This window comes from Colias croceus, chromosome 7 (assembly GCF_905220415.1).
Source record: "Colias croceus chromosome 7, ilColCroc2.1".
Lineage (NCBI taxonomy): Eukaryota > Metazoa > Arthropoda > Insecta > Lepidoptera > Pieridae > Colias > Colias croceus.
Window position 1 is genome coordinate 4,545,200 of NC_059543.1, and position 24,337 is coordinate 4,569,536.

Sequence of the window (24,337 nt, forward strand, 5' to 3'; positions counted from 1 at the left end):
ACTGAGTCATTAAAATGCATGCAGCACAGATCGCATTAATTCATTAAAATGAACATGCAAGCATTCGGGTTCAATTAACGAGAAAACTGATCCGAGAATTTTATTAAAATATTTCTGCGCTGTTGTTTTACATTTCTGCAATGTTTTTAAAAACTCAAATAGGAGTGATAAAAACATTTATAAAACATATTTCTTGGTGAGCCACATTGCGAAATTTTCTAAAGAAATAATGTTATTTAATATCAAATGTATTTGAAAAGACGAGTGATAAAGACATAATATTTTATAAGACGTCTTTCTCGGTGAGCCACATTGCAAAAGTTTCTGAAGAAATTGCTAGAATTGACATTGTCAGGGATTGCGCACAAACCGCACCTTTATAGAGAAACCCAATAAATTTAAGCCCGAGAATACCGTAATGTCCACAGACCAGAAAATAACAAACTGTTGTTTTTCATTTTGGCCCGTCGACCTATGTTGGCTTTGCCAAATTTTAATTGAACCTATCTGTAACTGTGAAAAAATTGACCGACTACCGAATGCAATTACATTTATAACAGAAAGCTAAATTACTCCCACAAACATTGAAAGATGAAATTTTACGTAAAGGTACACGTACTAAAAATAATACAAATTATAATATTATTATGTTTGCAAATAATAAGATGGTGAAAAATTGGAACATGTGCTGAAAATAAGATAACACAAATAACAATATTAAAGCGAAGAAGAACCAAATGTCACAAGGCAATAAGCTCTTATCTAAAGCATTCACGCTGTGTGCCAAGACGCTTACAATAAAGATTGTACAGCGTAATTATCACATATCGAAAATGTACTATAGAGATAATAAAGGTATTTAGGCAATAACAAGCTTTTTATAATAGTGGCTGAATTATTTCTTATATTCATCAGTTATTTGTTTAGCCTTCACGCATACTTACCTTATACCTATATAATATGTTGCAAATACATAAATCGCTCTTTAAACAAATAATTTTTCACAATTATTTGTCGTGCTGAAGAGGAGAGTTGAGGTGCTTGATCGAGAGGTGAAACGACGAGCACTTTAATTGACTCTGAAGCACCGCACGAACGAGCGAAGCGAACATGCGGCGTAGCGGCCGGCGAGTACCAAATTCGACTTTTGTATGTACATCTAAATTTCATTATAGAAAGTAGATCATAGTTACCGAAGGTAGCGGTAGTAGTAACATCTTGCTCCGCCAGTGAGGGCGCGAGTGCCAGCAGCGCCGTGAGCGCGGCGAGCGTCGCCCGCCGACAGCGCTCGGCCCGCATGCCGCCCGCTGCGCCCCCGTCACATGCCAACCCTGTACATGGAAAATATATTTAGGTGAAATTTGTATGTAGCAAACTAGCAGTCTGCCTCGGTTTCGCTTTCACTTCATACATATTATAATATAGCCTATAGACATTCAGGGATCAAGTGTATAGGTACTCAATTGTAAATTAATTTTTGAAATCGTTTCAATATTTCCCGAGATGAGCACGTTCAAACAGAGAAACAAACTCTAGCTTTATATTATTAGTGTAGGAGTATAAAATTTAATCAACAAATGGGTAGCTAAGCGCGAACCTTGAGAGCGCTTCGACTAATTCACAGAATTAAATTTACCGAATTAAGCCCATCTTTATCACAATAATTTTTCTTTATGTAGTGTTTATGGTACGAAAGGGTCTTAGAAAATATACGTAAATATAATTGAGTAAAAAAAAGTACCTAATGTTAAGAAAAATAAATGATAATAATTATATTTTCGCGTGTTGAACAGTTCGCGCGACACACCAAAGTCTTTTTATCACTTTTCATAAAACACTATAAATACCTACATATTGTGTTATTAAAATTATATTGTAATGATAATTATTAGTATTTAGGATGTTTTAATATTATCATATTCATCCCGGATGTGGGATTGTCCCGCATGCTGCATGCAGAAAATTGTTGTTGTTGTTATCGCCTCAAAAAGCAAGTGTTTCTGCTATATTTCTATTAATACAATAAGTGCTTGTATGAAATGGGCTCTTGCAGATAATATGAGTGTGGGAAACTTGCATTATGAAATCCGTACAAAATTCAAAATCAACTCTCTAAAATATGGCATGTACACCCTTCCTACTAGATATTAGAGTAAATGTGAAAAAAGTTATATTATAATTTATAATATTTCAAATATACTCCTCAAAAATTAAATATTAGTTATTTTTTCTATTGTCTGCAGTATGTACAAAGTATTTTCCAATTTAATAGTTGTTTTTTTATAAAAAAGGAAATCAATCGGAAAAGAAAAGAACGGTTGAGTATAAAATATTAATTACGAAAAAAAATGCAGTTTTATTTCAAAGATTGTAGAGAGTAAAAAAGGAGAATATAATGAATAGATTCGTAGATAATACTTAACACACTTAACATTTACTGTTGTAGTTGTAGTTCGGCGAGCTTCATCAAAGCTAATAGAGATCGTGAAAAATAATAAATAAAAATAAGTTTCTTCTAATATTCTCGTAATCTTTAAAGTGCTACGAGCTTAAAAAGTATGAAACATTTTTCCAATGCTTTATTACGTTGTTAAAACGTAACATTCTACTATTCATAAATAGTATATTATTGTACATAGCACTGTATATTATTATATTTTAACATAATAGGTATGCTATCATAACATTTATAAACATTTATTAAAAATATAGTATTAACCTTTACAAATATTTTTATTTATTGGCTGTATTGAGAGTATTGTAGATAAAGTTTTTCGACCATCTATTTTTTATTCATAACAAGTTATGAATTCATAGTAATTGCTCATACATTATACAATCAATTTAATACATCAATCCTTTGTAACATAAAAACTACTAAAGTATACTGATTCATTATCAATTCGTTTGATGGTTATTATGACCTTGTAGTTATACCAGACAGTAGTTTATAGTAATAAAACTAATACTAGGTAGTTCATTAATGTCCAAACTCCACAAAGGCATCTCTTCAATAGACTAGTTTCAAATAATATTTAACCCTTTCCTTCTATGCTGTTTGTTAATTTTTCACAACAAAAACCACTGGCAGTTCTTATCAAATAAAGGGTCTGTGCCGAGCAGACACATGACAGAAGTGAAACTACTTTGGCAAGCTTCAAAGATAATAAAATCGTCGGCTTACTCCATGACGTGACAAAGTTGCTATAACTCGACCCTGAAATTTTACTCTCAACGCGCCTAAAGAAGTTTCTCTTCAAAAATTATGGAAAATCAAACTTATTGTATTTCGGCGGAAAACTGCAACCGGAGAACTGTGTCATAAACCTTTCACCCTCTAATAAATCAAACAACATAAATCAGAAATCTTGGTCAACAAAACTTAAACTTTTCTTGGTACGCTGACGTCTGAAGTGAAACAAATTCTTAATTTTAAAATAAATTTTGCTCTTATAAATATTTTCAATAATCTATAATATAAAAATGAATCGCAAAATGTGTTGGTAAGCGCATAACTCGAGAACAACTGAACCGATTTCGTTAATTCTTTTTTTATTACATTTCTTGAAGTACGAGGATAGTTCTTATGGAGAGAAAACGTAAAAATGTACCACGGGCGAAGCCGGGGTGGACCGCTAGTAAAATAATAATTTCATCATACGACGCTTAGAATGTGACTGTATATTTTCTTGTATATTTTCTCCATTAAATAAGAGAAGTAATATTTTATAGTAAGGTTGGAAAGGGTTAAGTTTATGAAGCAACCGCAAATTAAGTCACGTGGCATCCTTCGAGAACCTTCCAACTATTTGCAATATTCGATAGAAACTTTAAATTATAATTCTGGAAGGTCCTCGTCATTCCATTATGTTCTTGATTAATATTAATGTCTAGTAATATATTCAGTTCTTTTGAATACTAACGTTACAGTGAAGGAAAAAGTAATAATAACCCTTAATTATATAATTATGCCCAGTAATATTATTACAGCTCTATTATAATTTACCAAACCTTGAATAGCGTTAAAGAAATGTAGATGTAAGCCCCCAATTTGAAACCCTACTGCATAAGTTTATTTGTGTACAAAATAATTAGCTAAAAATGTTAAGCATATTTGGGTAATTTACCTCGCCACCGGCGAAAAGCAGAAAAATACCTGTCAAAAGTCGTAATCATGTTACGAATACGGCAACTGAGTGTTTTTAATATCATTATTTTCTGCTGATTTACAAAAAACTGAGTAAATTGCCTCATCAATCATGCTGCTAAGAAGGCGTTAGGGCCAATACAAACTACGAAAATTTTACGGAAACAGTTGAATGCGTTCATAATCGAAACGGGCTACACGATTAAAATTTCACAAACCGCTGTTTGAATCGTGCATTGTTTAGTGCAGGGTTTAATTAGTGGCGAACCAAGCTAGTTGAAAATTATTATACCCCAAATAATTATTAAAAATGTAGTGCGTGAGTCACGCTCTTAAAATCCCAGCCAGTTTAATCATTGCGTATTGTAGTAATAACAATACCGCTTATTTAAAACGCAGAACATATTTGGAAATTTTAAAATCCAAACAAAGAATGTGGTTGAAATTAAAATCTCGAAGCTCAGTAATTACTGTATGGGCGATGTATTGTGATGAAATAAAGACCTTGAAAGATGCTGAATAGCAAGGATAGCTGATAGCTATTTTGAGAATCGTTAAAATGCTCTATATACATATTTTTTAAATCATAATGTAGTGCATAGTATAATGCAATTGCACACCTTTTAAAAGATCAATAGCAAAGAGTATTACGAGACTTCAGTTGTAATATTATTTTTATAAATCTTTCAAATTTTGTAAGAAGTTGTTTCAGCGGGAGTTTTTTGTTGTTTCAAAATAAAACAATTTTTATTATGTTAAAACAAAGTTTTAATTCAGTGAATTTAATACTTAACGATTGATCAATATTGTTAAATTAAAAAGCAATTACAACTTTTTGCACAACTTTCTTGAGTAAAATTATGATGACTAGTTTCTTATGATGATATCAACTTTAGTCAGCAACTATTATTATAGACTTACTAAAGTTATGATTCATATAGAAGTTCATGTTTAACTTAAAAGCATTTTATCGTTTCGATCATTAAGGGTTATGGAGTATTTTCAAGGTTGTTTGGTAAAATAGGTGTAAAATCAGATCGTTATATATCATCCACACGATATTTCAATTATACGATGAAGAGCAATAATTAAAAACACACTACGGTTGAAATCACAAAATAAAACACTTTAAGAACTCCTTTCTATTATATTTTAGTTTATATACAAAAACAACTTCAAGAGTTTACCGAACGCTGCATTCAGTGAGTTTACCCGGACTCTTCAGAGCAAATTACTTTCAGCGACATTTTTGCAAAACGTCAAAACAAAACCATATCTTAATGCATAGTCTCAAAGTTGCATTTAGTCTGTTCCAGTCACGCATGCGTGGTCAGGATACCGCAGTGCGCGGCGCCTTCCCGACTAGCTTAAGCGTGAGCTTCCACCATTAAAAACGTAAAGTTGTGACGTATGAACAAATGTTTGAGCAATGTTACAAACGTTTGATCCAGCTCTGCATTACAAAGGCCTGCATCGTACGTGTAATTGACCGGGTGACCTAATATCCTTATAGTTTTCACATAAAATGCACGCTCTCTATGGCTATACAGTATACAGTATACATTTTGTGAGCTCGTTTTCAAGATATCCACATTCATTGTTATTCTTGCTTCAATTCTTGTGCAACTTTGTTTGGCTTCTCTTTGGAAAACAAACTTGAAGTAGGTCTGTGCTTGTGGTAAAAGTATTAACATAATACTATTACTCATTCCCGGTCATTATAAGTTTGCCTGGTACTGTTCGTAGAATTACAGGTATTAAAGTTTTCTGGACTAATAACACTGCGTTACAATTAGCTTGTAGCATATTTTTTGTACTTATAACCTTCTGTGACCCTTTTCAATGTAGCACTCCAGCAATTATTTAAACATTACACAGGTAGTACTGGGAAAACTTACATTTTACAAAATATAATTTCTAATGATTTGTAATATTCAGACCAAATAAAAATAAAAATAGATAGATATTGATACGATCATAGATACAAGACTAGCAATTATTATAAATAAGTAAGTAATCATCATTTATATTCCAGAAGCGCAATATTTACGCGTAGCGAGCAGTTATACCCTCGTCATAAAAATGAAGCCATCAATAGCAATTTCTCCCTCCCTTCTGTATTGGTAATTAGATCCTGTAGATGCCAAAAAAATCTCAAACATTTTCGTCAGTTGGTGATTTATTTCATTACAAGCGAGGAAAATTAGGTATTGATTTATCTATACATATAATAAATCTGTAGAAGGGTCAATTCTGTACATTGAAAATATTGAAAAAATAAATAGCAGGGGGTGTTACTGGATCGATACCAAACCCAAATATGTGATTAAAATTTTTTGTCTGTCTGTCTGTCTGTCTGTCTGTCTGTCTGTATGTGAAGGCATCACGTGAAAACTAACGGTTCGATTTCGATGAAACTTGGTATAATTATACCTTATTATCCTGGGCATAAAATAGGATACTTTTTATCCCGGAAAAATACGTAGAAAAATAAATAAATCTTATTTTTTCTTAATTTTCCTGCGCGGACGGAGTCGCGGGCGGAAGCTAGTCATAAATAAAGTAAAACATGTTGTTCATAAAAACCTTATCGATCTAATCAGGATTTTTTCCATTTGGTCTGCAAAAAATTGGGCAATCAATCTTCAATCAATCTTTCTCATACGCTTTCAAATAAACCTCACGTCTGAGATTTTTAGTAATGCTGTAAGTCTTGTAGTTAGATATTCACGCTGTATAAAACACAATATGAATCGTACCTAAACACCCTCAGAAGCGTCGAGTCATAAAAATCGGAAGAGGCAGGGCCGAGAAAGCTGTCAACTTGACTAAATGAAGAACCAAAGTGAAGACCCAATCTTTTCGATTGTTATTCATGACGCTTGGAGTCAAGTTTCGCTGAAATTAGCGAACATTTCTAAAGCTCTCTTTAGTTATCTCGACCGAGAGAGTAATTATCTTTTGTCGTGGAAAATCTCAAGTGCCGCTCATCATTGTCTTTTTATGTTAACACAAGCACATTCTGAACCGAAGTCTCTTGTGTAAATGTCACATTTATTTATAAACACCAGTGAACAAAAGCCAATTGACTTACCTATGTGTTGCGTTTACCTTTAAATATTTTTTTTATATATTTACAAGACAAATATTTTTAAATGTCTTTATTCTTATATTCAATTCTTTGTAAACCGTTTTTTTAAGATACACATTATCCAAACACCGGTTTATTTTGATTTCAAATATAGATAATATCTAAAACCTTAGTAATAATACTTCATATCAAGATAGATTTCAACGTCCTTGTTAAAACTTGGCTAGATCCGATGCAATGCGTATATCCTTGCGCAAGTAATGACCCAGAATTATCTTTCTAAGCTTTCCTATTCCCTTTTTATCTTCAATTATTTGATAAGAAAATCTGTTGATTGCTACCATTCGAAATATACTACTTGATTACCACTTCATGATAAGTTGATTGAATTCACTTTGATCTTTCTAAATCAGAGATATGTGACAAAGTACAATATACTATGGAAAATATTATTCATGTTAGCTTAAATATAAATTGTAAGCTTTGTCTATTCAATTAATATTCACACAGAAACTATAATTTCAAAGAACAACCCGGTTCATGAAACAATTGAACGGTTTCTAGGTAGCCCAGTCCACTATCGATTCTGGCGACAGGCCTTTCCACTGGGAAAGTCCTAGATCAAAAATAAACCGCTGTAATCAATACTAGGTATACGCTGTCTGCACAATTTATTCGCGTGGAATGAGCCGGGTCACGAAGGTTATATTGATAAGATGACGACGTAATGAAATTTCTTCAATATTATAATGGGATTCTCACCTTTTGACTGTACTAGGGAGAGTAAAATTCCTGGGTTCTTTATTAAATGGAAGTGGGTCGCGTTCTTTTGAATATAATGAACATTGCGCTGTGTTTGCTTTGCATTTGTTAAGTAATTCTTTAGTTGTTTATATAAAATTGTTTCTGTTTTAATTTTTTATTTATTAACGTTTGTGCATACATAATATTGTTTAAGTAAAATTGAAACAATCACGATGGTGAGTTAAAGTTTATAGTTGTTTTCGCTATAACATAGTTCACACAAAGTTTCAAATTTATGATTAAACATCGACGATAAAATGTAGGTAGGTATAGATATATATCATCAAAGACAACCTACCCTTATCGTACAGGGGGTCGGTGTAGCTTCCGCCTCAAGATAACGTAATATCCGCCTAGTTACAACTTCCGACAGAACTGCCTTTTTAGCGCCAAAATAGATACTTCAACTATTAAACACGTTATTAAAAAATAATGGGTCCATCACAGCTTTAACAGTCGTTAAATTATTCAGAAAAAAAAAACATCCAAAAGAAATTTTATGTAAGTTCTGGAAAGGCCGAATTAAAAAGTTTTCGGGATCAAAAAATGTTTGAGTTGAAGTTTAGTTTTGAATAAGAAATGGGGACTTTGCTTGAAAAATATCTATCAGGTTTGAAGCAAAAATTTCCATTTGGATTCACATTTGATATTCTATGTGGATATTTTACCTATATATAAGGATATAAGTAAATAAGACATTAATTTTAATCTATATAGTTTCCTCACATGTATTGTTCTCTACTGGTCTACGTCTGTTTTAAATATAGTTTTGATATTTTGGGATGTAAATATTGTTCAAAGGCTGAAAGATATATGGCCAAGGTATGGCCTTGTAAGCTTTCAATGAGTCGGCTTGCAACAGAGACGCTCCCAGAGGTCAAGGCTTACACGATTGCGGTTTCTATAACAGTAGATAATTCTGAACCATTTATTTTCGGTTTTGTAAAGTTTTCATGGCAATAAAAAGTTATTTTATACATAAGTAACATGAGATTTGTACACAAGATGTAAAATTTTAGATTTTTTATAGATTCAATTCGATATTTTTTCGAACGAATAGAAAAAATAATACGATTTAAAGGTTGTACTGCAAAAAGCTTATACTAGACTTGGAATGTAAATTTCAAACAAAAGGACCGAAAATGCAACCATGCATGTAACTCGAAATGCAGTGCAGTACCAAATATATGCGCAAAATTTTACGATAAAACTTACATGCTGGAAATTGTAAAATTAGCAAGTCTTTTCGTGTTTTGTCTATAAATACAATTTAAAATATACCCCAGTCCACATCGTGTAAAGGTTATTACCTATAATATTATTATGATAATTTAATTGCCCGTAAGTTAAACGTAGGTTTTTTTTTAGAAATCCAAAAATTAACTGATTTATCTAGAAATATTACCTACTATGTTAAAAGTTGGCTGACACCAAACACATAATTAAAACACTTTTTTTTGATTTTTCTGCTCCCATAATTCTAATAATATATATAAAAAAATTCACTCTTTCTATGCACGAGGCATAGGCATGCTCATGAAAATTTATTTTTTAAACCGTTGAAATACATGAATACTTTGGTTAAAGCAAATATAAAAAACGTACAGTAGGACCTACGTATTCAGTTTTCCGTGACTCTAAAACAAAAGAGATACTACGAACGTACGTAATGAACTCTTTAATGCTTAGAGCAGGTAAACAGAATTTTTTCAAAGGCTTTGAAGTAGTTCTCATCTCTTTAATATTTATATTTTCATTACTGTGCATATAAGACTTCCATCTTGCTACTTCTTAATAAAATCTTGTTAATATTAAATTAATGCATACGTTTTTAGTTCTTTTTAAACAAACTTACAAAATATTATGTACTTTACTAGATTTTATGAATACGAGACAGTTCAGAAGTTATAAACATAAATATGAATTAAGCTCGTTGGTCGTGAAAATATAAAATGTATAATATCCATAATCTAAATGCATCTTTAATTTTACAAGATTAAGTACCTAATAAAAATAAAAACGTGTACTTTACGTAAAGCAAATAAGTAGGTATCATAACCGAAGGGTTTAAATAGTTTTAATAATTTGTTACAAGCCTCTTATCTGTTCCAAGCAAGGTTTATTATTCAGAATTCATTAAAATTTAAGCTTTTTGTCTTATTACTATCGTGCCTGATACGAACCGGTACGAAAGGTTCCAAGTATTAAAATATTCACACTGACAAAGGTTTATAATCTTAGTCAGCGTTTTACTGTGACAGTAACATGAATACTGATTTCACTTACATATTTGAATATCATATTTCACACAAAACTATCGTATCAATATTAATAAAACTTGTGCTACATATATTTTTGGCTTTTAATAAATTCAATTAAAAGTTGTACCTAATTAAATGGGGCGGCTGTAAAACAGCGCTGTGTGATACGTATGAGTTTTGACAGCAATAGCTGAGACGCAGCTTTTTGTTTCTTTTTAATAAGAAATATAATAATTTCTCTACTATGTACACTCTGATATTGTGCGAGAAACAATAGGATTTTTATTTATTTATATATTTTTTTATTAGTAGATTAGATTTTTTAAGTTGGGGGTAATCACAGAACAGTAGGGGTAATGGTCCCTCCCATAATGGTCCCTTTATTTCCATTATGCTACAATTTATTTATGAATTGTTGAACCCGGAAGAAGCCGTATCAAAGTACTATGTGTGTTAGTTCCGCATTTCCATTAAACAAGTATGCTATTATCTGTGGAAGGCTTCATTGTTAAGCTTTTTACATCAATTATTCTGTCAAAGAACCCGCTTAGAGTAACCCGGCTTGATCTATTTTATAAGTAGTAGTTAGTAAGCTCTTTTGATAGTAAATGCAAAGTTAAAATATTTTATTTTTAATAATATTCCGCAATTTTAAAAATATTACACATTTTATTTTAAAAAGGTTTCGTTGCATATAATTTTCAGTTACATTTATCTACTTGAAAGCCTCGCTTGCGTCGGAAAAACGTATTTTATATTATAAACGTAATCGCTAAGAAGTAATTTTAGCTAAAACCGTTTTAAAAGTACTCTATGAATTGATGAGTCTATAAACGTTATATATAGAACCATTTTATACTTCCATGTTGCTCACCTCCAATCTATCTAGGTAAACATTTTTAGACCCATATAAATAATGTGCCATTTCGAAGAGTTTTTTAACCCAATTTTATGATAAATAATTACATAAATTACAAACCAAGAGAGCTTTATTACAAGATTTCCATATAATCACGTCTCTAGAACTTTGAAGATAAGATATGAAGCAATCTGCATAGCGATGGTCATCAAGCCAGCTAATTGCTAACATTCAGTCAATTAATAGCCTAATTTAGTAAATTACATAGGCCACATATTGATCTGTTTAACAGACGTTGCTTAATATACTACACAATTCAAATCAGGTGTATATCCAAACAAGTGGTGCATACCAATAGGAATAATATCTGGAGCGGAGAGACATTAGCTATGAAATTACTGTTTCATAATGTTGTACACATAATTAAAGCGGTTAAATTATGCCACAATTAGGTAAATATATCCTTAGAGAATATTACACTGCTTGTTTCTGTATCAACAGAAAAATTATGATGTAGTAACCTTTTAAAATTGTCTGTAGATACGTAATATTATAAATAAAATAAAAAAGAGTGTGTGTATCGAGCACATATGTCAGAAGTGAAACTTCTTTGGCAAGATTCAAAGATATCAAAATCACTTGAAAATGATTTTTATTTTATAAAAGTAGACAGTATGATAATAATCAAATTGAATACAAATTCCTCAGCCTCCCCCGTCTCAGGTGGTAGATATTTTCTACAAAACGCAATCAGTGTTATTTGATACAATTTGTAGCTTTCAATAATAAGTAATGGGGAGGACGAAAAGCAATTTCTGTCACCATTTAAAAGTTTAAATGGCGCTGGTTTGTACCTCTGTTACAATAATTATTACTAGATCTTGGGACGGTACAGATACAAATAAATATAAAGCCAAGTCGTACAAACGACTAACGTTAAGATCAAAGAATTAGAAAGAGATTAGAGAAAGTTTGACTACGTTGGCGTTGGTATGCGTAATAGCAATAATGTTAATGAACCGTTGATAATAACATAAAACATGACAACGTCCATCAAAAGCAAGATTCTTTACATATTTCAAAGTGCAGCAAGAAAAATTAATCTAACCACTCAAACCATTAACCCATAGATTATAAACACCGAGCCGCAATTTTGAGCATTATTACGACCCCTGTATAACATTTTAATCTCCACAAGGGTTCTAATCGTATTCCTTGCCAGCTTTACTCGGGTTTGTACAAATCTATGTAACAATATAAATATTCGCTAATCTCCTTGTACCCAAATAAAGCGGTGAGTTACCCGCGCAACCTTTTATGAATAAATAATTAAGAGCACTCGAGTCAACGTACTTCGGAGCAAGCAATCCGTGTAAGAAGAAAAGTTAATGAATTATTGATCGGTTTTTGTAAGGAATTGGAATTGGAAGTTATTACAAGTAAAATAAGCATTGGATTTTTTTACCCGGAAAATTGATCGAAAGTTTAATTAATTTGTGAGATTTCTAATGTAATGCCTTTTTCAAAATAAAAAGATTTTTGTAATTTACGACATTATAAAGTATAGTCGAAGAAAATTAAATTTTAAATTTATGCTTATGCTAGAAGTAATACTTCATGTCCTCTTACAATTTTATGGGTATTAGGCAGAAAATCAATAAACGATCAACGATGTCATTTAGTACGTCTACAAACTGAAACTAGTAATATATGCATGAACTTTGGCATAGTGATAACTGATAACATTTACAAGATTACCCTGACGATTTACAATGTAAAATAAATAATTCAGAAGCTTGGTTTAGTGTCTCCTTTGGTAATTGATTCACATCACACATATAAAGCGTGCCGTAACCATCTAGATCTTAGATCTAGATTAACTCATTGACGTTACAATCGAATTCCGATTTCGAATTTACAATTATAAGTGTACAATATTTTATAGGGATGGGCGATGATCAGTTTAAAATATAAAATCTGAACGGAAATATAAATATTAATATATTTTACAACTCTGAAATCTAACGTCGGTACGTTAATTAAAATGTTGTTCAGGAGCTCCGACAGTTCAATTAAAACTCAAATGAATTTAGTTTAATATGGACTTATTCAAAATAAGTTAATGACCCCTAATTTTCTAATAAGGTTCGCATGTCGATTCCGCTTTTATACTAGCCTAAAGCAGTATTAAAATAACCCTACAATGCCCATAAAACAGACGAAATATTATGATTAATTGTATGTATAAATCTTGTCGTTATGTGAATTTACCTAGTTGCTTTTTACTCAATTACTTACAGAATTTGTTGTATTTGTAAGGAATATTTTAAAAACTTACGAATTGTTATTTTCAACTTTACTATAACTACAACACAACCATAAGTTGTACTTATTATAAATTTAAAATAGTTGTTGGATAGGTATCGTTTCTTCTTATAGCTGATTAATTAAAAATCGAATTGAGAAAGATTTCATTTAAAATAATACTACTGCGTATTATTATGTATCTACTTCACAAAGATATCACTATAAAATTCGCTTTCGAACAAAAATAAACCATATTAAAATCTCAGTATTTCTCTGAAAATGGTGTTAAAATAAAAACTGATTATTTCTCTGTTTTATAAAGTATTTTTACAACGCAAATTTAATGAATTGATAACAATGTAAACACAATCCCCGATGTACATTCGATATTTCAGTATAAATATACGACTTTTCAGTAAAATGTATAATTTGCAAAAGCACATTTTCGGTGACTGTTTTCGAAATGAAAACATTGCATTTAAAGCCAAATTCGAGCGTTTCATGTTTTTGCAGTGGCGTTTATACTCTGTAATATTGGATTTTGAATTATGCTTTCATTTAACCCTGTTTATCTCACGAGCTTTAATTGCTGTTTTGTCGCTCCGCTAACATTCATAACATGAATTTTGTACGAGATATGACCGCACACATATACTAATATTACGCAAACTAATATTTAATGAGTAGTAATTAAATGCTTTATGGTTATTTAAATAGAACTGTTTTTTTCTTGTAGAGTTGAAATATTCGACTGTAAAGACGCTATATATTACACCTAAAGCTAAAATAACATTAAATACATGTGGTAAACATACAATTTATTATTAATTTAGCTCACAAATTCCTTCTGAATGTTAACGCACATTTCAGCCGAGTTCCTACATATTCGCACGTGAAGGAATTTAACGTATGGAATAATATCGTATTACCTTCTATTTGTTTTAGTATTACATAATATTATGATTATTATAATAAATTAACATATTATGACTAATTTTATTGCGTAATTAAATATTATTATTGAAGAATATAAAATATAGAATTAAGAAGTAGGCACAGTATATTTTCGCGTGGGAAAGAAATATTTATCAAAACAGAAGTTACATACCTACGTAATGATGGTCAACCACAAAATAATGTGTATTGCATTTTATAGAGCTTTTCATAAACAAATAATATGCAAATTTATCATAAAAGTTCAACAAGTTCACAATAATGAAATAATATTATTGTAATACAATTTAAAAACAACTAGCTATTCCAGCGCATATTTTAACTTTGAAATGAATTAAGCAATCTATTTTACTGTTTATTATTTTGCTATCTTTAAACTGAATTGGGTAAATTAATACAATACAGGTAGGTATATCTTTGTTAATTACAACAGTATTTATAAAGCGTTAAATATAAAATCTAGGTGCCGCTTGCGTGTCCAAATAATCAATAATTTTAAATTAAACAGGCACTTTTACATTCAAGTAAACTTTGAACCGATCGTAAAACCTTTTAGCTCTTTTTGAATTTTGTACGAAGCAAAACTCAATGCGTGACCCGAATACACAATATGAATGGAGATGTTCTCTGTTGGCATTCGTTAGATGAAATACATAAAATATAAAGGAGTAGAGAATTTCAGCACGATCTTATATTATCATCTATGATATTATATGAGCCATCGTTTAAAATGTAAGAAAAATTTAAAACGAATCGAGTATGACATAAGTTGCTTCTCCAGACCTAGGTATATATTATGGGAACTTGGAAAGTTAAAAATGAATTACAACTAACCTGTTCAAAACATAACTACTGTTATGTACCAATTTAGCAAATACAATAGATTGTTTACTATTTCATAAAAAAGCGATAACGGTCAATGGCATAAACAATCCCTACAAGAAAATATTACGTGACTGAAAAATGCACACAGAATACAACTATGTACAACCATGATTTAGAAGATTTTAGTTGATTTAATCGTACTATTTAATTCGTACACTTGTTATATAAACATTAAACAACTTGAACATAATATCTACATAAATTTAACACTAATCCTATACTTACACAAGCAGTGTAAAAACATAGTCCAAAAGTTCTTAATGCCGGTACTTAAGCCTAGTGGATGTGCTAAAGTCGAAGAAGATTTTCAGATGGGTGAATTAAAGGCACTTTTCCGCGGGGTTAATCTTTTTTTGTAGAGCGGATTGAGCTTTTATGGAATGAGTTATTAAGTAAATCCGATGTATTGACAGTAAACAAGACAGCGTTTGATGCAAGACTAGATAAAATAATCGCAACTTGAACCGGAGTGCTCCGGAGTGTATTTCGTGATAAAAAATCACTTTAGTGGTGACGCAGGCTAATCTCACGAGGAACTATTACTATGCTTAATATTTTAAACGAATACATATTTTTATCAAACATTTATTCATTTAAAATATTTATAAGTAACGATTGAGGGTCAAATGGCAAGCGGTATTTATCCTTGATTCGCCGCCGCGCTTTCGATAACTGCAAGTGCGTAGGAGTCATATCAGTCACATGACTTTGGGATTAGACCATTGCAATTGGACTTATTTAAAACATAAATCAACCTTGAACCCAAACTCAAATATTTACCTATTAAATTAAACTTCTTCTAGAAGAACAAGCAATTAGCTTAACGTGTAAGTTTTAAATTTTACTTGTAAGTAATCGACTTTTTTACACTTGATTTTCACCAACTCTTAACGAACAGATTTAATTCAAACTTTGAACGCTTACCCAGGATCGGTGACCATAGAATAATTTCAAGAGTTTATCTTAATAAAGCATGCTGTTTATTTTATTGTAACCTTAATTTACCTATTTTATTTCTAATAATACTATTTACGCGCTTCAGGCCGTTGCGTTGGGATCTCTCTTTATAAATGTTTCAATTCAGTTAACTCCATATTTTATCTGCGTTGACACATCATTAATTCATCAACAAACCACTTTCCAAATCATTCTTTGAGTGAATCAATCTTGCAAGAGACGACAAGGGTCGACGTAAGGACTACATTATTTATGTTTCTTTATTTTATCCGACGTTTCGAAAAACGAGAGAAGGTTCTTATTTTATTAGTATATGTCGAAATTATATCTTAACCTGCGTCACACCCCGGACACTCCATACAAAATTATAGTTTTGACAGTCACACTGTAGAGACTGCAAATGTGTGTGTAAACTCTTTATGGTTGGCACATTTGTGACTAGCGTAAAAAAAAATTCGCGTTTTTCTGATGAAATACATCCGTAAACAGCACAATATCTAACCATTTTCTACGAAAAACGATAATCACAAATCCAAAATAATAAAATTGCTTTAAGTCAATTTGATTAATGTTGTCAATCTTCGTTGCGTTTCGTCTAAAGACGTCGTTGGTATCGTCCTTGCGGGGAAATGTGTACCATAACATGTCTGATCGTGCGGGGTGAGGTAAGTGTTTAATTTTGGCGGGAGGCGGAGAGTGTCCGTTCTGTAGCGTTTAGCTACTATTATGTATTCTGTGCCTGCGTTTATCCTCGTATACCTCGCAGGGGCTCATTCTGACGGTGGTAATAACATCAGCCCCCGGAATCACAAACACAATAGAAAATCTGTTGTGTCGTGGACCGATCGGGCCGCTGGGGCTCATATATAATTATTATGTATAAACATTTTACTACAAAGAAAAATATTTTTTTTATGCTGCGATAGGGGAGCGCTGGGCCTCGATCTGATGGTGAGCTGAGATGTGGCCTAAGATGGAGCGTGCTTCCCTAGAAATATTTACAGTTCTACAGAACCAGGACCAAAGTTACCACTTTAGAGAAATAAATCATGAACCATAACGACATGTTTTGCTCCTTTTAACATGTCTAGACTAATTTATCTTAGTATATAGGCCACTAACACTCTTATATCTTATGTGGCGTTGCATCAAGTGCATTGGCATCATTTCGCTTATACTAGTCCTCAATTTGGCATCCGTGCAAGTATGTTCAGCCAAACGACCCTTTTGTGCAATTTAAATAAAACCCCAGAAATTAACACAAACACGGACATAAAAGGCGATTGTAATTATGTTAAACTGATTTCAAAAAACAAGAAGATAAAAATAATAAGAATAAGATGCTTTTTCTCATAATATCATAAGAAAATAGAGCTTCTTAGATCAATACTAGATTTGATTGTTTACATAGTAAACAAAGCGTCTTTTGTAGGTTTTTTTTATATTTTGAATATGGAGCTGATATTATTATGAATAAAAACAAATAATGACACCTATTACAAAAGGCAGAGAATTAAACAAAATGAAAGGAAAAATAATTTGCACGTGAGTCGAGGTTGGAAAGTGGAAGTCGTATGATTTTAAGGAAAAAAGACAATTTTCCTCGATTTCCGGCAACTATCAAGCCCCATGGAAAAGGTATGGTCCAAATCATTTCTAAAAAAGCTGAAATCTAAGATTATTTTCACGATTGATCTGTGTCAGGAACTTTTAAGTTCAATAAATTCACACTTTTTGTACTGATTTCAACTCAAATAATATTGCGATAAAAGTCTTTTTCTGAGACTTATTTTTACCCAAAACAGATTGGTAGTTTACAGTAATCTCACAAGGCGAGGATTTATTCGTGGATATCCTCCGCGCAAGAAGGGATTGTGTGAAGCTTGAGAGAAATTTGCGCTCGAATTAATTTTATTCTCATTCTTATTTTATTCGAGGTACATTGTTAGATATTTCTTTGCGGGATAAGCCAATAAAGTTGGACGGGTTTTTTCCAGTACTCTTGGTTTGATGTTATATTTTTAGACTAAAATAGAACTTTTTTGCCACAAAGAATTATATTAGAAATATGTATACGCCTTCTACCATAGTAATATATTATCATATAAACTCAAGCTCAAACATTTATTTATAAAATTGGACTTCTTTTAGAAGCACTGTCAAATCGTCATTACATATTTTTAACATTTACCGCTGATTCGGAAAGCAGTATCTATGGAGAAGATATTATGTATGATTTGAAGTCAGTCATCTTTGCAAGTAAATATTGTAATTCATCTGAAACTCTTTAAAATTCAGTTTTTAGGTTTAATATTCACTATTATTTAATATTTTATATTCTTAACACGTCTTGATGTGTTTGATGCATTTGTAAATTGCAGAAAATCCTCTTGAAATTAAACGCGTTTAGTATAACAGCTACTAATTTATCACAAGAACTGAGCATGAACGACGCAATTGAGTTCAAAGCTTCGGTTTGAAAGAACTGGCGACGATCCAGTGAAATGAATACATTAGGCGCTGTTTATACTGGGGAATCGTGAACTTTGGTATATCCTCGAATTATGTTTATTTAAAACAACATTTTACGTATGAATGATTAATAATTTTGATTGAAGATTTCCTCATTAGTGGATCTTACATTTCGATTTTCTATCTAATATATTCTAATGTACATTCATTTTTTTGTTTAAAAAACATTTTTAAACACTGAAGTTGTGTTGTTAATTAATGATTTTGAAAAAATCATTCAATTGATTCATAAATGAGATCGCAGATGCATTTTGTGTTTCGAGTATATTTTTTACAATGTGTACACTCCGAATATACAAATAAAAAATTGTATTTCAGAAACCACTAAATTCTTATTATAAAAATAGTTTTATTAAAACTCCGTTAGTATAAAGTGCGCCTTACAACTTGACACAAACGAACATTGTATATAAGAAGGTATTGATTTCTAGATTGCTAAAAACGAAGAAAAGGTAAAAGGAAATGCGAATAAAAATAATCTAATATTAATACAAAGAGTATAACCATAGGGACAGGGTGATAAAGTAAGGTAGGGCTTCTGCCATGCATAAAATTTCCATTCGGAAGACACTATTTGTTACTAGATAATAAGTTTTCTTGTAGATATTCATTATTTAATATCTAAAAAGAATAAAGTAATCTTTTATACAATTTGGGAATTATTGAATACCACAGACATAGATAATCACATCCACAATCAATAATGCATATTTTTCCTCTTTGTTCCTTTTTGAAATTTACATCAAGCAATAGGTACTAATTTTTATTACAATTTATTATCAAACAATTTTGTATAATTAATTATTGATTATAATAATAATTATGTTTGCAAATAATTATACTTTAGGAAATTACATTTAAGATCAACAATCTCCAAACACAAAATAAAGTTTTAAAACAATGAAAAAAGTTTTAAAACATTAATCAAATCGACAACCGTTTCTTCCTTGAATAAGTAATTAGAATGAATTGACATAAGAAATTGGAAGTAAACTGTCGCTAAATTGCGTGCTTATCTGTATACAAAATCGAGCTTTCCCGGAAGCTTTAGTGCCCCGCAGAAAGGGGTTCTTTAGTAATCAATAATCTTGAATGAAACTCCTTAGCAATGTGATTATTGTTGTATATTTTTTGTTGCAATATGAAACTTTACTTATCTCATGTTTAGAGAGAATATTCATTACTGTGTGATCAATGATTTTACCGATTTTATACAAAAGCTTTCCATCATAATAGCTTTTTATCAAAGCTGGTAAAAAAATATAATATGATTTTTTTATTGAATTAAAACAACGACAATTGTGATAACCGTAATAATATAATATATAGTTTAGGTATCTCTATTATTATTCTTTATTAAAAATGTACTTGGCTTTAGAACAAAGCTTATAATATCATACGGCGTCTCAATGTATACAGTCGTAGACATTTCATTGTTTTATAATAATAGAAGAAAACTACAAAGCTATTTTCAACGTTACTCTGATAAATAAAGAATTATGCGAATATTTTTTTTCTTTGTTAAATTAATGGTAATTGTGATACGACGCTATAAAGTGGCGCATAAAATTATCCACTGAATTAATTAAGAGCAATATATCTCAGATGACTCTCACACTTAGCTGTATTCAGGAAACAAACAATAAAGTCCTTGTTAAAAATTAGGTCGCTTATGCTTGCCCCGGTTCTCCGAAAGATCGCTACTAGGCAACATAAAATGGGCTTGTTACAGTAAATTATACCCAAAAAAATACTCACCGTGTCATTTTGACGCACAAAGAACCAAACACGAACTAGCCAGGCTTATGCCACGCTGTATCGAACCTTATACCTCTTTGCCACATGTGTCAAAATCCTCCCGCGCCTATGCTTCACAGGAATACAATGTTTTAATTCATTAGAAGCCCATTGTAATTAAAAATTACATATAAAACAGTTCATATAGTATAAATGTTTTGTTCTAAACGTCTAACAGAGGTGGCACGGGCGTAGCCGCATAGCGTCGACTACAGACTACGGAGACTTGGCGCTTAGTGTTGCTACGAAAATTGTATATCGATTCGATGTTTATGTAATGTTTGAGTTCATAGTTTACGTGTTTCGTGCTTTTATAATTTTCGTCTGATGCGTTTTTGTATGTTAAAAGTAATGAGAGATATATTATTTGATTTAATTTTTGCAAAAGTATTGTAACTTTCTGTTGGATAAATGTTTATGATAAAAGCTCGCCATGAAATACTTTACTTTTCATAAAATATTACATTACTTTCCCCAAACTAATATGTACTAAAATGATTATTATCATGATTTTTATTTTATTTACCTCTTAGTTATATCGAACTCTTTAATGATCTAACTTAATAGAAAAATAAAGGAAAATTGAGTATTTTAAGCAAAAGCAAAAATATTGTGTGTCTACAGAGTTTGTCGATACACTGTAACCTGTTGGACATCACTAGATATCTACAGCACATGCGCTTTAAATTTCGTACTCGGCAAAATAAAATTTTACAAGTTACATCAGATTTTTGAGTTTTTAATATTTGTATCGTAGTGGAAACAAATAGTTTTATTGGAAACGTGGGTATATAAGTTTTTGTTTTTAATAAAAGAATCGTAGAATTTTCATTTGCATGCATATAATTGAAATAATGGGTGGGTAGTTCATTCTCTGCGATTCGAATAATTAAAAGTACTTTAATTTTAGGTTGTATACTTGTATAGTACTTCTAAGTATTTTATTTCATAGAGTTTTTTGGTGTTATGATTTTTGAAACAACTGAGTATTTTTCGGTGAAATGCATTCTATTTTAAGAGGCTATATACGAGATGCAATCCAAAGTAAAACAAAAAACATACGCTACGAAGTAATCTTCTACCTTGTTTTAGCATGTAAAGGACATTCTGCTAAAAAAAGCTCTAATTACCTACGCCTTTTTAAGAGAAAATATTTTAAGAAAACTTTGAAAAAGACTCTAGTTTAAGAAAAGTAGAGCATGTGGGATTCCTAGCTACTAACACCTTTTCGGTGGCTAAATCCAAAGAATAAGTAGCAGGAACTCCGGAATTTACCTACGTCTACAGCGTATGTATATTTGACTACGAAACATAAAACCAATACCCATTACATTTTTTCGAAAAGACAAGTTATTTTTCATCAAAAAAGAACCATCGGAATGTCAACTAGATGAGACTCTTGTAAATCCTAAACGAATGTAATAAATGATTGCGTTTGTAAGAAATGTCACAACTTTAAAGGTGTTTCTTTTGTATAGAAAAAAGAAAGTCTCCTACGAAATATACTAAATAAATATTAAACTCTGATGACAACCCAGGACCGACAGTCCAGGACCCTATCAAATATTATTTTTTTTATATATTTGTATAATTTATGACTCGATACGTTATATTGATAGTAATAAAGGATTAATGATAGAGCAGAAAATAGAAAATGGACAACCATGTTATTTGGGGTTGTATAAAATTATCAATTTGTTCATATTTACCTTTCTATATATTGTATCTTTAGTTTGTTTATTGCACGTAAATTATATTTGTACAGCAGTATTTGCCTTGTTTATTATCTCTGCATCATAGATGAGTAAACTTGAAATGTCAGATCTAAATAAGGAGTAGGTACGGTCTATAATAAGTAATATGGATACGTACACTAATATTTTTTTAATATATATTTTATTCTTATCGACAACAATGTCGGCTTATAAATTTCATACTTTAACATCATATCTAGCTAAATAGATAAAAATTATCAATCATGATTCATAGACATGCAAAAAAGACAGTGAACTAAGAACTAAATAATACCTAAAAGTTGTCTTAACATTAAACAAAATACTGTTCATAATTAACTAACATAATTTGAAATTTAGTTCTTTCCGCAAATCGATAAAATACTACTGCAATACGAAAGCTTTGTAGCATAATTGCTACATACGATAAGTAAGGAAATTAGGGATCAGTACAAAATGCGTACAAAGTAATGTTATTTTTTCTATAATATGCGGCAGTACTAATAATAGTATAGGTACTTCTTTATTTTAGCCACACGGGCTCACTTGTTAGTTACATGACTGAAAAACTATGTTAGAAAATACAATTAAGAATCACAATAATTTATTAGGTACCTATGCATTATTCTAATAATAAAAAATAGTATCTATATTTTTAAAAGTTCCTTATTTATTCCAATATCAATAACCAGTTCTTTAACGCAATTTGACCAATTTTTTGCCTACTTAACTAACAGATTTCAACCTTTTTCCCGCTATTTGATAGAGGTTAAAATCTACATACATATGAATTGAAATGGAGCGCCAATTCAATATTACATCGATACAGGACAGATCAAATCATACCTTGGAATCGAGAACGTTGGAGTTATATACGTAGGAGGCAGGTAAAATAGTAGAATGACATTTAAGCGCGTCACACACGGTGAAGATACTATAATATTTTATGTTAAGATTCTCTAATATAAAACGTTATAGTATCATAAGGTATCCGGTATCAGCGTTCTGACCATAATTTTTCTTTTTGTCATTGCGTACTAAGAACCCTGTAGAACCGCCATCCTGTTACAAATGACCCACAAAATTATAGTATCATCAACGTGTGTGACGCGCTTATAAACTTTATTGAAAATATACCAATATTGTTAAATATTATTTAAAGTTATAATTTAAATATATACATCTTGTGTGTGTGTGATTTAACACACTCTACAAAACAGTGAAGCAACAACAGTAATTTGTTCCATCTAAATAGTTAAAAATACAAATTCATGGAATATCTCCTCCCATTGACCACCGAGCGGCCCGATCGGGAATAGACACAATAGATTTTCTATTATGTCTGTGATTCCGGGGGCTGTGGCATACGTAATATTTAATCCTAAACTGAATTACTTTTATATTATATACTTATAAGTACTTATACATGTGTCTGTATTTCAACTGTTTCAATTAAGTGAATCTTCAATTTTTAAGGTTCAATACACATGGTGGTAACTTTCTTATATTTTATATTAGCTGTACAAATTTCAGATAAATAAATTATTTATTACTAGGAATATATTAGAAAACCTATTATAGTTATTATAATAGTTTGCACTTGATCTTGATTAAAATACTTTTTTAATAGCTACTATTTAGTTATTAAAATTCCCTATACAGTAATTCTCTATACAGGGTGTATGACACTCAAGTCGGTTTTTATCTCTCCTTATGTGTGTAGCGCGTTTTATGTAAATCACATTCAGATGGAAATTTCGATGCTCCATGTGGTCTATTTCAGGCCCCTACTTCAATGCTCCCCTTATTCCCATTATAAGTAATCGAAAGCATGATTTATATACTTATTCTTATGTGATAGACATAGAAAACTTGGTGTTTTCTTACTATTGGGATAATATGGAAACATACAATAATTTTTAATAAAATAAGCCTTTGAAGTTTCTAAAAAAGATAATAAGTAAAAAAAATCATTCTAAACAATTATATAGATGCTATGCAATTTTAAAT

At 30.9% G+C, this 24,337-nt stretch overlaps 1 protein-coding gene across 4 annotated transcripts in view; it reads right to left on the minus strand.

Moving 5' to 3' along the window:
* The window catches only part of LOC123693282, a 31,493-nt gene extending 10,679 nt beyond the window's left edge, over positions 1–20,814 (minus strand). For all 4 annotated transcript variants that reach the window (XM_045638294.1, XM_045638293.1, XM_045638296.1 and 1 more), the window contains exons 1-2: positions 20,556–20,814; positions 1,194–1,331 (exon numbers count right to left, since the gene is read on the minus strand). In XM_045638294.1, the coding sequence (XP_045494250.1) occupies positions 1,194–1,299 (106 nt within the window). In that variant the 5' untranslated portion in view covers positions 1,300–1,331; positions 20,556–20,814. The remainder of the gene's footprint in view (positions 1–1,193; positions 1,332–20,555) is intronic.
* Positions 20,815–24,337: the final 3,523 nt, after the last annotated feature.